At 35.2% G+C, this 15,646-nt stretch overlaps 3 protein-coding genes across 4 annotated transcripts; 2 read left to right on the top strand and 1 right to left on the bottom strand.

Moving 5' to 3' along the window:
* Positions 1-420: 420 nt before the first annotated feature.
* LOC118028528 (UDP-galactose/UDP-glucose transporter 2) lies at positions 421-3,798 on the top strand. The gene is made up of 7 exons (XM_035032130.2): positions 421-866; positions 1,403-1,431; positions 1,517-1,718; positions 1,915-2,157; positions 2,250-2,351; positions 2,953-3,060; positions 3,299-3,798. Exons 1-7 carry the CDS (start codon positions 741-743, stop codon positions 3,545-3,547), a joined length of 1,059 nt encoding a protein of 352 aa, XP_034888021.1. The 5' UTR covers positions 421-740; the 3' UTR covers positions 3,548-3,798.
* A 1,701-nt stretch (positions 3,799-5,499) lies between these two features.
* LOC118028530 (uncharacterized) lies at positions 5,500-10,711 on the top strand. Its single transcript, XM_035032134.2, has 9 exons — positions 5,500-5,671; positions 6,210-6,355; positions 6,609-6,696; positions 6,805-7,399; positions 8,018-8,062; positions 8,975-9,072; positions 9,747-9,872; positions 10,097-10,186; positions 10,369-10,711. Exons 1-9 carry the CDS (start codon positions 5,612-5,614, stop codon positions 10,486-10,488), a joined length of 1,368 nt encoding a protein of 455 aa, XP_034888025.1. The 5' UTR covers positions 5,500-5,611; the 3' UTR covers positions 10,489-10,711.
* A 75-nt stretch (positions 10,712-10,786) lies between these two features.
* LOC118028529 (calcium-dependent protein kinase 2) lies at positions 10,787-14,385 on the bottom strand. 2 transcript variants are annotated; one of them, XM_035032131.2, is made up of 5 exons: positions 14,229-14,385; positions 12,832-13,566; positions 12,438-12,734; positions 11,707-12,120; positions 10,787-11,425 (listed from the first exon to the last, which is right to left on the bottom strand). In XM_035032131.2, exons 2-5 carry the CDS (start codon positions 13,415-13,417, stop codon positions 11,160-11,162), a joined length of 1,563 nt encoding a protein of 520 aa, XP_034888022.1. In that variant the 5' UTR covers positions 13,418-13,566; positions 14,229-14,385; the 3' UTR covers positions 10,787-11,159. The 2 variants fall into 2 exon arrangements, with proteins under 2 accessions (XP_034888022.1, XP_073264181.1); XM_073408080.1 differs by lacking the exon at positions 14,229-14,385 and adding an exon at positions 13,928-14,146.
* Positions 14,386-15,646: the final 1,261 nt, after the last annotated feature.

The raw sequence follows: 15,646 nt of genomic DNA, 5'->3' as shown, positions 1-15,646 counted from the left end.
AAAATAAATAAAAAAAAAATTACAAAGTTCAATTTCTAATAGATCCAATATTAAATGATAGAATCATAAAAAAAAAATTTAAAAAATAACTCAAATTAATTAGGATTAACCAGTTAAACTCATGAATTGGATCATAAGATCGAGATAAATTCATAAAAAAGTAAAAAAAAAAAAAAAATACAAAGCCCCACTTTTAAGAGATCTAATATTAAAGATTAAAATTAAAAAAAAAAAATTTATAAAATTAATATACAATCTAATAAAAAAATTACAAAGCTTATCTCTCAAATAATATAATATTAAATGGTAAAATAAAATAAGATTAAATTAAAAAATAAGTTTACTGATAAGAAAAAAAAAAACTAAATAAGCTATATGAACAGGAGATGCGTGCACCTCCTTTAGAGGAGCAAGTTAATCTCTCTCTCTCTCTCCCCCCCTGGCTGCTTCCCTCCCTCCCTCTTAAAAGTAACTTAAGTCTCTTTGTTCTCAACTTTCAACCCCCAAACCCAAAATAAACCAACTCTCTCTCAGGTTAGACAGTTTCCAAGACTTCTTAACAGCTCTTTTTGATACTTTACTTCCTCGAATCAACAAACAAACCAATTCCCTTTTATTTTCTTTTTTCAATTACATTCGCACATATATACCATGCACCGTTAACACAAGCAAGCAATCTGTTGAAATATACATACACCCTTCTGTACTTTTTTTCTGGGTTTGCAGTGTTAAACTGATAAATGAAGGGAGAGGATCAAGCGAGGTATTTGTTCGGGATTTCTTTATCTGACCGGCCTAAATGGCAACAGTTTCTTATTTGCTCTTCCGGTTTCTTCTTTGGTTATCTCATTAATGGCATCTGCGAGGTTTGTTTCTAAGTTTTATCACTGTTTATTATCTTGGGATTTTTTTTATAAAGTGCGGACATGTTGTTTGTTTCTTGTTTGACTTTGATGGCCAATTCTTGTTCTTGTTTTTCTTTCTTTTTTTCTGGTGTAATTGGTTAAATTTCCATGTCTTGAGCGTTTAATATCCACATGCATCTAACGTTTTTGTTATATTCTGTTTGGTTGCTGAGAATGAAACTGATGCAACGCAAAGTTATATTTTATTTTTATTTTGGGCTTAATTGATGGCAAAGTCTCACAATTTTTGTTCTCTTAAATTTTTGTTTCTTAAGTCTACCGAGTCAATTTTCTGCTTTTGGTCATTATTTTGTTAAAAAACAATGTTTTCTTTGGGTGTTCCTTATATAGTCTTTTATTTGTTTTGACCTTAAAAATTATGAAAAATTGAATACCAGTATATCGGTAAATTTTTTGTTGGTTTTTATTTGATTCTTATTGCTTGGAGCCTTTGATCTAATCATCGACATATCATATTTTCAATTGGCTAATTGCAGGAATATGTATATAATCGGCTCCAATTCAGGTACATAACTATTGTTAGTATTTCTATATTAATTTTGTTATGTAGTAATTTTTATGCATATTTGTTTTTTCTTTTGGATTTTCAGCTATGGTTGGTATTTCACATTTGTACAAGGATTTGTGTACTTGGTGCTTATATACTTGCAGGGTTTCACCCCCAAGCAAATGGTGAACCCATGGAAAACTTATTGGAAACTCTCTGCTGTTCTTATGGGTTCTCATGGGTTGACTAAGGGGTCCCTGGCCTTTCTTAACTATCCAGCTCAAATCATGTTCAAATCCACCAAGGTAAACTTAGTTCTTATCTAACTCTTGTCCTATTAAGTTGGATGTGAAAGGTCTTGGTTTTTTAAGATCTCGTGTGCATGTGGAAGTAATTTATTGTTGCTTGTATTTGAATACGATGAAATTTTTTATGAAATTTAAGATGGATCTTGTCCCTTTCTTCTCTAATACGAAAGTTTTGGTGATTTCGAGAATCTAGGTACTGCCAGTCATGTTAATGGGAGCCTTCATTCCAGGATTGAGAAGAAAATATCCAGTTCACGAATACATCTCAGCTCTGCTTCTGGTTATTGGTCTGATCCTTTTCACCTTGGCAGATGCTCAAACATCTCCAAATTTTAGTATAATTGGCGTTCTGATGATTTCCGGTGCTTTAATTATGGATTCTTTGATGGGTAATTTGCAAGAAGCAATTTTTACTATGAATCCTGACACCACGCAGGTGATGACATTTTCCCCCCCGATACATGAACGCAAAATTGTTTTGGCAAAAAAAGGTGCATCATTAGGCCCTTCTTTTTATGTACTTGACAGATCGAGGTGCTGTTCTGCTCGACAGTAGTTGGATTGCCTTTCTTGCTTCCACCAATGATCCTGACTGGAGAGCTGTTTAAGGCTTGGAAATCTTGTGCTCAAGTAAAGAACTATACACCTATAAATATTTGTAGACTCGCATGCTATATAAATTGATTTGAAAAGAAATCCATGTTGTGCGTCTGGGACTTCAATGAAAATGGTTGGAGTCAAGTTACACATAACGTGCCAAAAAAGGTTCCTTGGAGAAATCAATAAATGATATGGTGGTTGAAAGTCCACTTCATTAGTATATTAACTATTTAGTGATTAATACAATCCATTGACTTAGTCAGGCCTCCAGTGGGGATATTTTCCAACAAACTTCTCTGATGGCTACAGCATGCTTAAGGAAATAGGAATTCTGTGCTAAAGTAATGCAAGAGGGAGAGCCAAATGCTTATTGGATTGACATATAAAGAATAAATGTTTCCAAGAGTTTCTGTTTGGGTCAAGGGTTCATGGATTCTTTTTAATGATTGAGCATGGAAACAGATTAAGTTTTTTGGCACTGCATTTACTTATTCTCCTGGTTTTACCTATTTAAAATAACGATCAACTTTCAGACATCGCCTTGCATTTCCAAAATTATTCAATTTGAGCATTGCTACATTTTTTTGTTTCTATTGCCAAGTCCCTTTGATCATTACTTTATGTATTGCAGCATCCTTATGTGTATGGAGTGTTAGTCTTTGAAGCCATGGCCACATTCGTTGGCCAAATTTCTGTTCTGTCCCTCATTGCCATTTTTGGCGCTGCTGCCACTGCCATGGTATGTCCATTGTCTCACCCTCTCTTAATTGCTGTAAATTCTGCATTTTATTCCCCCCCTTTGATAATCGACGTTTTCTTGCGTCGGAATACCCAGCTTGGAAGCCTAATGAGCCATCAAACTGCTTGCAAAATGGGATGTAAAATGAAATCATCAGAAATATTTCCACCACCTTATTTTAGGATATGCTTCACATGCTATGTCTGACTTGTGGGTTCTGATTTGTACTGGCATGCAGATAACAACTGCTAGAAAGGCAGTTACCTTGTTGCTGTCATACATGATATTCACAAAGCCATTAACTGAGCAGCATGGGACAGGGCTGCTACTTCTGGCCATGGGAATCATATTGAAGATGGTTCCTGTAGATTATAAACCCCCCTCTAGGAGTGCAGCTAGACATGGGAAGTCCCATTTCAAAGAAGAAATAAGCCTGGGCGATAGCAGGAAAGCTGAAGGTGCTGAAGAAAAACGGCCCTTGGTGTGAGGACAAAGGTCATATAGATTTATTTTTTCATTGTAATTTTTTCTTTCAATTTTATCCCGTTTCTCATTACATCCATGGGGAAGGGCCTAGATGATAGGAATAACAACAAGTATATCATGAAAGAAGAGAAAAGAGTGGAAACGTTAGCCACTTGTGATGTAAATCTCATCGGTGAAAACTGATTCACCTTTTGATGTTTTGGAATGGAATTGAAGTTATTGATTGAAATACAAGAGCAACATTTTCTTTCATCTTGTGCGTGGACACTGGCTAGCTATGGAATGTATGCACCTTTGCATAGTTCGGTGTTTTACACAGAAATATATGGTGATTAAAGGGCTGGTTGCGTCCACAAGTGAACATGTCATCAAAACCATCGTTTATCCTATATATTAACTGGCCGTTGATCTCAAAATGTCCGAACCCAGGCAACCACTCCACCTGCAGCCAGCCTTGTATCCACCCGATGCTATACTGGGCAACTTGTTCCGCATAATTTTCTAATATAGAGACGTAAAAGTGCCCATCGCATGCCCCAAGGGACAGGACAGGATCCCATCCTACCAGCCTGGCTCCAGTACCTAATTTTTGTTAGTCTCCTGCTCTGCACCAATGATGTATCAAGTTAGTGTATTATTGATATGTTTTATTTTTATTTTTTATAAAATTTTATGGGTGTTTCAAACCGTTTATATATATCTCGATTAATTTTTTAAAAAATTAAAATTAATAATTATACAAACCTTTAATGACCCTAAAATTTAAGCACTCGATCTAATAATTTTTAAAAACTAAATTTAAAATTTAATTAATTGATTTACATCATGTATTAGTGATATGTTAACATGAATGATTGAGATACTTGTTTTTGGTTTCTCTGCCATTGGACTCCCCCCCCCTCCCCCATTAATTTATTGAAATCCCTAATGAGCCCTAACCAGGTCTCTTTATCCATGGCTCCTCTATAATATTCACTATAGGGTTACTTAAATTCATACAAATCAATGCGTCTCAAAAAAGGAGAAGAAGTCTTTGCATTAAGAATCTCTTAAAAATAAATAAATAAATAACATCTTAAAAATTAAGAAGACCAATATGAAGAGGGATGATTTATTCTCACTCCATGCTTTTGTTATTCCCCATCCATGGTCAGTTTTTTTATTACTTAGATAAACCAAAATACTCTAATTATATATATTTTTACAAATTATGATATTAAATGATGGTTTTATATTTACATCTAGAAAATATAATTAAAAGTAAAGATTCTTCGTTTTTTGTATCTAGGATAATTCAATTTTATCTTCCTTTTTGTATCGAGTATAATCAAATTTTACTATTTTTTTTTTTTATCATCACCTATCAACAAGTTTAATTTCTTGGTCTATAACCATAAAAAAGTTATCTTGAACCGTTTGATGCATTTATAAATTTTTTTTTTTTTTGCAAACATCTACCTCCAAAATGAATAATTTATTAATAATATTATTAAAGTTTATTTAAGAGTCTAATAGAAATTACTTTTCAAAGTATTTTTTGTCGTATTAAAATAATATATTTTTAACATATTTTTTTAAAATTTATTTTTAATATTATTATATTAAAAATACTAAAAATTAAATTAAAAATTAAAAAAAATCTTAAAAATACAGTTAAATCACAGTAACAAATGAAGTCTTTTTATAATTAAATTAGAGTCCCATTTTACCATAATGTACGGGCTCGAAGCCCATCAAGACAAGCTTATAATAAATCTTACAAATTCAGCGTATCTAGTCCAAGCAATTGACCTCGCGCAGAAACTGTAGTGGTGGAGCCCAAGGCAGCACCCATGCGTCTACAATATCCAACGGCACTAATTGAAAGTTAGTTCCCCACGTCATCGGACGGTCATAATCACCCATTTTCAGTAATTAATCCCCAACTGTGGAAAAGATAGCATCATCACCCTCATTAACCAAAAATAAAATAAAGAAATTCAAAAGCGAGAAAAACCCTATTTTTGCTCCCTCTCTCTCCCTCTCCCTCTCTCTCCTTGCAGCTTTTCAAGAAAAGAAAAAAATCATGAAAGGAGCGAAACGATTTGCAGTTTCAGACTCACTCCCTGACTCCAATGACACGACAGTGAGTTTCTTCAGAAAACACTAATTTGATTCTACTCAGTTTTCTTGTTTAACTGATAAACAATATGCTTAATTGTGCTCTTAGAATATAAGATTTTGTAGTTGTGTTTTGGTTTTTTCGTAATAAAGTTTGAATTTTTAATCGTGGGCTGCTGCTTAAATTGGGATTTGAATTTACTTTTGAGTGTTTTGAGGAGTTTAGTGCTTTGATTGATGTTGGTTTTTGGGATAATGAAGTGAAATTACGGGTAAAAGTTAAGTTTTTTTTTTTTGCTACATGGTCTATATATTTTATGTTTATGCATTTTAAGGAGCTTTAGTGATGTTCTTGGTTGCATTTTTGTTCATGTCTTTGAATTTTTTTATGTGGAGCACTTTGTCTAGGCAAAAGCAAAACTATGATGTCACTACTTTTTTGTTACTCTTACTTGCTTGCTTCTGTATTTTTCATGAAAAGAACATTCTATTTTACATCTTTTGATTTTGAGCTTCGATCATATTTTGGAGGCTGATTATGCGAAATCAAATTATGGTTGTAGTTGCGGAATAAAAGAACAATGGCAGGATTGCTATTTGATGTTCATAGACCCGAACCATCTCAGCAACAATTGACTCCACCGTTGGATGTGAAACGGGCTGAGTCATCACAGCATCACGTGAGAGCTCTCAATAACCAATTTGCCAGGTCCATTTCTTTCCTGTATTTGAACAACTTGACATCTTCATTTATTATCTGGTCAACTTAGTTTCTGCTTTTATGATTAATTTGGATGAAGATGATGTGTTCTCTTGTTTGTCTACCTTTTTTCCTCATATCATCAAATTCTATGTACAAGTTCGTTGAATAATGAGAAACATTTACCACATGATGAAGATATATATTTGTTGTCCTTAATCTTATAGACTTAATTTTTGGGTTTTCTTTCATTTTGGAATAGTTGGGTTCAAACACAACTGAAGAACCATCCCGATGAACTTTGGGAAGATGGGATTCAAGACTACCTTGCTCATGCTTCAAACATTATGGTAAAACTTAATGTCTTTTAGCATACATTAAAGGGGACATGCATGCACTCTTGTATTTAATGTAAAATCTATTTATAAAAGCTTTGATCTTCTTCTCTCTTACTGCAGGAGAAGTTTAGTGATGTTGTCAACTGGCTTAAAGCAAATGCTGCAAAAGGAGGATCTGTTGCTGACTCTCTTACAACTGAAAAGAAATTAGTGCCTGAAATAAAGAATAATGAGAGCAAATTACTTAAAGAAAAAACTGGTTTTGCTCTACCAAGTACAAGTGCAAGCTTTACAAGTTCCTGGAGCTCCAGTGTGTTTTCTGCCAACCAAAGTTCTGGAGGAGTATCATCTAGTAGCCAAAGCTCTAGTTTATTCTCCAACGGTGAAAGCTCTGGTACATTCTCGAACAATCTAGGTTCTGGTTTGTTCTCAAACAACCAAAGCTCTGGATTCTTCTCAAACAGTCAAACTTTTGGACTCCACTCCAACAATCAAAGCTCTGAAGCATTATCCAGCGGCCAAAGTTGTGGAGCATTCTCCAACAGTCAAACACCTTTCTCCATTAATCAAAGCACTGGAGCATTCTCCAACAGCCAAAGTTTAGGAGCACTCTCCAACAGTCAAACACCTTTCTCCTTTAATCAAAGCTCTGCAGCATTCTCTGAAAGCCAAAGTTTAGGAGTGCTCTCCAACAGTCAAACACCTTTCTCATTTGGTAGGTATTGCACTGCCTTACTTGAATGCTACATTGGTTATAAATTCACCAGAAGTATTCAGTTGCCAAGATGACTTATGTGCCAGAGAAAAAGGACAACTATATGTGACAATGGAAATGTGCTCTAGGCTCAAGTAGGAAGCTATAAATGCGTCTGGGTTCTGGTTGAATCATCTAGTTGAAGATATTATAGGTTTCTCTTGTAATATCCGTAATATTGTGAAATGGACTGCAAAAGCTATTCCCAGAAGGTCCACTAGACCTTGCTACATGCACCTTAGTGTCTCGTGGTGTGGCAATTTAAGTCAGAAACTATAATTACAAAATCCTCTGATGAGGACATGTTCAGTTTCTTCTTTTACATTTTTTTTTCAGCACAAGTCAGTGAGAGTTGGCCATCTACAACTGGAGAGTACCCCGTTCAGTACTCTTGGAGATGAGATATGATGCTAATAACTCCCAGTATAATAGTTTAGATAATAAAATAAGACGATGCAGATATGACACTTCATTATTTGTTATTCTGTGATTTTTTTATACAGATTTTAGAGTCGCATGTGTTGCTTTTGTAAAAGTGACACAAAATCTGACTTTCTTTTTTCTTATTTTCTATTTTAGGAGGTCAAAGCTCCATCCCCACAACCCATAACACTGCAGATGATGGTGAGAGAAATAATTTTTTTTGTTGCTTGAGATTCTCTTAAGCTATTACTTAAAATTAAACCTGCAATGCATTTTACTCCAGTTGATGATGTTATGTACAAAAGTGTGAGCTGCACTTGTTTTCTTTATCACATGCTGGTAGTTGAAATTTGGTTTCAAGTCCTCAAAACATTGGTAGGTTTGTGATATCAAAACCCTATATCTGAAAAGGGAATTCCATGTTGTTAGTTCCTGTTTGGATAATTAGATCAGAGACTTATTCAGTTGCAAGCTTGACACTTTTCAACATATAAAGGAACATGCTTAATTGTAAAATTCAAGTTGATCTGGGTGTTAAGTATATGGTCACCACGCCCATGTTTCTCAGCTTTTGAGACCATGGAATTACCACTCTTTATAGATTAGATTTTCACTTAGAACTTGGTTTTGAAAAAATTGGAGGAGGATGGTTGAGTGTAATATAGGTATCTCGTAGGAGTTCACTGCATTTCTGGATATTTTTTGTGTTTACTTTTCATTTACAGTAGAAGTAGGCCATATGATTGTTGTTGTTTACTGGAAATGAAAATATTGATCATTAGACATCTATTAATTCCTTGGTTTTGATCTGTTGTGTTATATATATGAAGTTTTAATTTCTTTATCCTGGTTAGTCTATCAACTGTAGGATCTCTGTTCTGTGAAATATGTGCTTTCATAATGTTTCTCTGATTTGCTGGTTCTAGCACCGATCCCATTTTGAAGCTGGATTTGTACCAATTGCTTGCATGTTTATTAACACTTTGAAATCTTAAATGGTAAATGTTCTTTGTATAATTTTGAGAAATATTTCCTTGAAGCCTGGAGCTCTCAGCCTGCTCTTGTGTGTATTTGTGTTATACGTAGATATTAAACGACCATTTCTTTTACCAGAAAATGAATTACAGCAACCTGGCAGTCCATCTGTGAAGAAGTCTGTAGAGAAGGGTATTGTTACAGTCCATGAAGTCAAGTGCAAGCTCTATGTGAAGGTAATTGACATTTCATACTGTACTAATTGAGAAGTTTATGTTTTTGGGATTAGGTTATGCAATGTATCAAGTTTTTAATAGTAGAAGAAAGTTGCCTTTTACTAGTGCATACCATCAAATTTAACTTTCTCCCATTTTTTCTTTTCACAAAATTAGTTAGGTTGGTATTTAATATATCTATCAAATGCTACGTCTGTTGACATCTTAAAATTCACATGATTGATTTTTTATGTGGAGATCATTTCATATTCCATGCAGTCCATGCAATTTTAAGTTTCGGTATTAGAAATTAAACAGTACAAGTGACAAAGAGATTAGGCATAATTGTTAAATAAGCCTTGAATCAAACTCTGTTAGTGGTTTCAATTATAGAGTGAGGTGACAAGTGGTGCTTCTATTCTCCCATAACCAGAATATCCATGATTCTTAGTATAGCAGTTAATACATATTTGTTGGTATAATTGAGTTTGACATTTCTTTATTAAATCATATGATTTTCTGACAGCCCATACTATTCTAAGACACATTATTAATCTTGGTTATGTTCATAATTGATCTGCTGGATGAATTGAGATGATCTGTATGCCATTCAAGTCTTGACTTGTATTGCATGCTTGTTCTGCCATCTTTGTGGTTAAATAATTTCTTTGGTTTTTTCCTCTTGCTATGTTCAGTCAAGTGATCCAGCAGTTAAAGACACATGGAAAGATAAAGGCACAGGGCAGCTTTCCATCAAATGCAAAGAGGGGATAAGCAAGGGCACAAAAGAATCTAAACCAACAATTGTTGTTCGAAATGATGTATGTTCGGTTATGGACTTATTTTGGTTTCTGAAATCTTTATTAACCCTTATCATGGTTTCAGTTATTGATTGGTTTCCTCTCGTTTTCCAATTTCTTTTGTTTGCACATTTAGGCATTTTATTTTCTTTTGATAGATTCTGCATAGTGCTTAGTTTAGATTATTACTTTAACTTCTTTAAACTCTGTTTTGGACTTAGTCTGTGGTGTTTTGCTGATGGCAGGTGGGAAAAGTGTTACTAAATGCTTTGCTCTATCCAGGAATCAAGACAAATCCACAGAAGAATTCCCTTGTTGCAATATTTCATACTGCGGTAATGCATTTTAATTCTTATTTCTACTCTTTTATGAGCATATAAACTTTTGTCTGGTTTAACATCTAAATCACATATCCAACGAACACTTAGAAGACTGCTGTAACGGTTTGTATTAATCATAATATTTAATGTATTATCTCTTCCATGGAACTTATAGCCGGTGATTTGTCTTGTTGCAGGGTGATGACAGTGGCAATGATGATAGTGTTGTGGCGCGCACTTTCTTATTAAGAATGAAAACAGAGGAGGATCGGAATAAGTTAGCAACAGCAATCCAAGAATATGCTCCCACATCATGAAAGTAACAATAGGAACATGATTCTTAAAAATTTTGCAGCAATTGGCTTGTTAGGAACTGAGTGAGCTTGTTTGGGGCAAAAAAATAACCGGGGTCAATTTTTGGAACACGGACCCCATGAAATCAAATGTGTTTCAATCACTTGTATTATATTATTAGGAGGAAAACGTATGCTTTGTTTTATCCTTTTCTAGTTAATCTGGAATATGCACGTCATTGTAGGACTCGAAACTCGTACAATGCATGCAACGCAAGCAAAAGTTATTGTATCCATAGAACAGCGTGATATTGGAGGCAAATAAAAGCAAGAAATTGTAAGCTCTCTAGCATAAGATGCCCATAGCCTTCAGATTCAGTAACGTATGTGACAACAAACAATACGTGATCAAACAGAGGGAGACATTGAAATATATTCCTCGCTAAAATGTTTGATAGTTTGAAAATTAGATGTGCAACTTCTGCTATATACACTCCCTTTTGGCAGTTATTTACAGAGCGGAATGATTCGATGACACCTCATAAATTATCACCTCTCCCAAGTGCATTTCTTCACAAATCTATCAGCAGAGTTCAGTTTCTCACATCGCCAAAACTTCTGGATCAAGTTACCTTGTCAGTCATTAGAACTCGTTAAAACTGTGCCCAGCCAGTGTACGATGCACACGCGCTCCTCTAGCATACAAGTGATAATCTAAGTGATGGGGCGGTAGGGATATGTGTGCATGACGCCCAGCGAATAACCGATTCGGTGACCATGATATTAAGTTGATCAAGCTCGCCATGTCCTATGGTGTGATTTCTTCTGTTGTGGATACTGGATAATTTAGACCCATTGCACCCTTCCCGTGGAAATTCTATCTTCTGCATCATTTCTTCTATTCCATGGTGAACTGGAGCAGAAGTAGCTGACAATGCAGGGAGCTTTCGCAGAACTGATTCTGCACCATCCAAGAAAGAGAGCTTCGATTAGTGTTTCGTGGATAAATATACCAAATAGTTCGAAATTGATATCACAGGGAAGTGGAATCCTGGGACACTTTAAGGACCTTTCATTGTTCTCATATGTGGAGACAAAAAGGAGCTGATCCTGTATGGAAAGCATTCGTTCTCTAACTTGCAGTTTTTAAAGGTTTCATAAGATAGGCGTGGATGCCTATTCATCTAATGTGTATTAAATATTATCTTACAAGCAGGTGATGGATTAAAGCAACATATGTACCTCCATGTATTGCGTCCCATTTCGACTCGGTGGCTTTAGTACCAAACGAGAAATCTCCTTTATCAACTTCAGTGACAGGACTGAAGAAGGTAAAGCTTAGCATTGATAAAATGGGAGATGAGAACTCTGTTGAACCTGGTTCATCATGGTTGCTAAAAGAAAAACCTCCAGATGCAGAGCAAGGGGTGTTGTTGTTAACTAGGAAAGAAGAAAATGATGATGTGGGTGTAGGAGAGTGCCCTTGTTGATCCCCACCAGTTACAGGCAATTCATAGGTGAAGCTGTAGGCTTGATCCTTGGCGGTGAATGGGGAAGAAAATGAACCTCCACAATTTTCTAGCTGTTCACAGTTAAGGTTGTCCTGCATGTTGGATTCTTGAGCTAGATGTGCCCCATCCTGCACCCAGGAGTGAGCTGTAAAACACAATAATCCTTATTATAAGCAAAATTTCCTAGAGCTGGTGGGCAGATATTCAAATAACTCAAAAACGCAAGGGTTTTGGTTTTTGATACGATATGCCAAAAGGAACAAAAATTGGTTCAAGTCAAGCAAATATTGCAATAAAATGCTTAACACCTGTACATGCCATAATAAAGGCCTATTTGGAACGGTTTTGAAAATTGTTCATTTATTCTAAAAAAAGAATGCTATTGTCTGGATCTGAAAACCTTTTTTCTTTGTATTGTTTCGGCAGAAAAGCAATAGCCTGAAATGACATACATCGACATACCTAACACCTGTGCAGTATTAAGCCTCTTGAAAGGATCTTTACAGAGCATTCCAGTGATCAAGTCCTTGGCAGATGTGGATATTTGATCCCAGAATTTGGGAGGGAACCGTAGTTCTGCAGCTCTGACTGCATCAAAGATCCTTGATTTGCTCTTCCCCCAAAATGGGGGCATCCCACTTAGAAGAATGTAAAGAATAACACCAGCACTCCACACATCAGCAGCCTGGTTATAACCTCCAGCCAGTACCTCTGGAGCAATGTAAAATGGACTTCCAACTGTCCCGTGCAAACTATGCCCTGCAAATACAAAACCCATGTGCTTAGAGCGGAAAAGGGTCAAGAAAGACCCTGTTATCTATCGCAGGAACAGAAGAAATAAGAGTAGAATCCTCACCAGGTTTGATGTAAGTTGCAAGACCAAAGTCAGCCAATTTAATTGGTGATGATAAAGATTTGGTGGCTAAGAGAATGTTTTCAGGCTTCAAATCTCTGTGAACGATGCCATTGTCATGACAGTACTGAACCACCTGCATAAGATGTCTAAAGATAACACGAGCATTCTGTTCTGAGAACCTACCATGCTTTTCAAGTCGGTGAAAAAGCTCCCCACCTGCGCACAATTCCATCAAAAGATGCACATGATCCTCCTCCTCATACACTGCCTTGAGATTCACAACGTTTGGATGCCCTGATAACCTACTCATTATTTCAATCTCAAGCTTTACACTGCGTACATCATTGAGTGTGGCCAATCTATCTTTAGCAATAGATTTGCAAGCTAAAACCTCACCAGACAGCTTATCCGAGCATGCCCTTATGATACCAAATTGTCCCCACCCCAACTGCTCCCCAAGAACATACTGATCTTTCAAGTTCGCCACTTCAGTCGTGTCCAAAATTGTATCAGTCAGGCTGGATATCCTGTAGCAGTGACAAGTTGTTGAAGGCTGTATAATGTTGTCGCTATTGGCTATGTCCATCCCAATAAGGCACAATCTTAATTGCTAGAGAACATTGACCAAAAATTAATTCAAATCCAACTTTATCAAACTGCAGTCTCCAGTGTCCTTTATGACACTCTAGCATTTGAGTCAGCTCAGTTCTTTCGCCAGAGTTCAAATCAAACCACCTGAAATTTATACATGGAATAGATAATTCAAAAGATGTGCTTTCCTACTTCCATAGTCAATCTCGTACACAACAAACCCTTCAATTTCCGAAGCGTTATTGCTGGAAAGTTTCAGAGCATGCATCAATCACCTAGCCCTCAACATAGAGTATCTAAAGTTCAGTTTAACATGATCAAATCTCAAAATCCTTTCCTTTGTTTTCCCGTTTCCCACATGATAGATAAATTTAGGGTATTGTCACGCAACAAAAATTTAAACACAACATATTCCACCAATTTGCATTAAACATCTAAAAACTAGACTCAAACTCAACACGGAATAATAACAAGTAATCCCCAAGCACAATTCAAACACACTCACCATAAAAGAATCCAAACTAAAACTTCAAGCTCAAAGATCTGTTACAAAACTGCACACAAATTTTGAAGAAAAACAAGAAATGAAACCCAGAAAAAAAAAATATCACCATGTTTTACACCAAAACCCAATACCAAGTCCTAGCAACACTAACACCAAGAACAACCATAAAAGTTCACATCTTCATAACATGATTAACCCCTCCTCTCCAAAAAAAAAAAAAAGAAAAAAATATATATATATTAAAGAAAACGAAAAACCAAAAGCAGACACATTTTAACAAGAACGAGAGAAACAGACTGACCTTTTCGTAGAAGCATTGAAGAAAGAAGACAAGGTCAGCTATAACAAAAGTCCAAGGATTCCAAAAACCAACCATTGGCTTCGCACTTCCATTTTTTTAGTTCATAACTTCTCTCTTTTCCCTGTGACCAGTGGCAGGAAATAAGTTACACCTTAACCGCTTATACCCGACACGTGTCCTTAGATTTAGTGGCATTTATAATTTATAAGAGGTCTCTAGCTTTGCTGCTAGTTAATTACGATTAAACCCTAGCATGGATTTTATACAATCATTATCACTTATGACCACACTGCAAGTGGAGACACCATTGCTCTTATTCTGGGTTTTTTTATATATATAATAATTAGGGTTTCTGCCCACTTTCAAGTTGTTTTCTAGTTGGTTTTGGCAGGAAATTTATTATTTTTTGCGCGCTTGCGCGCTTGATATATTTACATTTGAGTGAGATAATATTATTATGATAGACCTCTATGGTTAAGCTTTTTGTTTCTTAGTTTTAGGAAACTTATCTGACTGTTGTAATCTATCTGTACATGCTTCAAAAAAATGCAATTGGTATATCGTTTCTTTTTAAAAAATAAAAAATAAAATGATAGTGATTATTTTAGTTGTAAGGTAGTTCTTGATATTATGATGACTATTTTTTAAAAATATTTGTTATTATAAATATATCAAAATATTTTTTATTTTATAAAAAATTATTTTTAATACTACCTCATTAAAACAATTTAAATATATTGAAAAATTAATTCTGAACACTTTTTAAGCAAATGCCAAAAGGGTTCTAAGTGTGCAAGGGCGTACGTGATCGTGTCACCATACATGATCTTTCTAGAGTGCCACGTGGGACATTGTGAGTGGTTAGGACACTTTGTAGGGCCTTTATTTAAGCACGATATTATAGTTTAGATAAGGAAATGATGCTGTCCGAAGTTAAGGTAGGCGAGATCGTAGCTGTCATTAGCTGTACTTGCAGGTGTAATTTTATTTTTTTTCTTCGTGCTTTGTAATATTTAAGAGGGCGTCCATGGCTAGTTGACTTTATGAGAATTTTTTTTATTGTATATTTGCGTGGGTGGCTTAAAGTTTAAGCAACTTTGTTGGAAAGCATAAACACACACACTGTGCAAAATATACTACACTGTTCAAATTAGTTTTTTTTTTTTTTTATTTAACTTTTATTGGATCAAATTAGGTGATTTTGTAGGGGAAGACTAAGATTGAAAAGCAACAGGCAAAACTAAAAAATACGAAGAAAATAAGTAGCTTTAACAAAGTTTAGTCCTCACACTTTTCAAGTTATAACTACTTGGTCCCTTTAAACTCCCAAATTTAAGAGAAAATCAATTTTGATTTCCAACTTTATTTTCTTTTATTTTTTTACCTCTAATTTGAGAGAATTGAGAGAAAGTCATTGG

This window comes from Populus alba, chromosome 3 (genome assembly GCF_005239225.2).
Source record: "Populus alba chromosome 3, ASM523922v2, whole genome shotgun sequence".
NCBI classification, from domain to species: domain Eukaryota; kingdom Viridiplantae; phylum Streptophyta; class Magnoliopsida; order Malpighiales; family Salicaceae; genus Populus; species Populus alba.
The sequence above is the reverse complement of the archived record's forward strand: the minus strand, read 5'-3'. Positions and strand labels throughout refer to the sequence as shown.

Bases quoted from the DNA above. Each gene is read 5' to 3' on its own strand.
- LOC118028528 (XM_035032130.2), top strand. From the start codon at position 741: ATGAAGGGAGAGGATCAAGCGAGGTATTTGTTCGGGATTTCTTTATCT. The intron at 867-1,402 runs GTTTGTTTCTAA...GGCTAATTGCAG, and splicing joins TCATTAATGGCATCTGCGAG to GAATATGTATATAATCGGCT. The intron at 1,719-1,914 runs GTAAACTTAGTT...TCGAGAATCTAG, and splicing joins TCATGTTCAAATCCACCAAG to GTACTGCCAGTCATGTTAAT.
- LOC118028530 (XM_035032134.2), top strand. From the start codon at position 5,612: ATGAAAGGAGCGAAACGATTTGCAGTTTCAGACTCACTCCCTGACTCC. The intron at 5,672-6,209 runs GTGAGTTTCTTC...TTATGGTTGTAG, and splicing joins CTGACTCCAATGACACGACA to TTGCGGAATAAAAGAACAAT. The intron at 10,187-10,368 runs GTAATGCATTTT...GTCTTGTTGCAG, and splicing joins TTGCAATATTTCATACTGCG to GGTGATGACAGTGGCAATGA.
- LOC118028529 (XM_035032131.2), bottom strand. From the start codon at position 13,417: ATGGACATAGCCAATAGCGACAACATTATACAGCCTTCAACAACTTGT. The intron at 12,735-12,831 runs GTGAGGATTCTA...TTGTATTTGCAG, and splicing joins TGCAACTTACATCAAACCTG to GGCATAGTTTGCACGGGACA. The intron at 12,121-12,437 runs GTATGTCGATGT...TGTGTTTTACAG, and splicing joins TAATACTGCACAGGTGTTAG to CTCACTCCTGGGTGCAGGAT.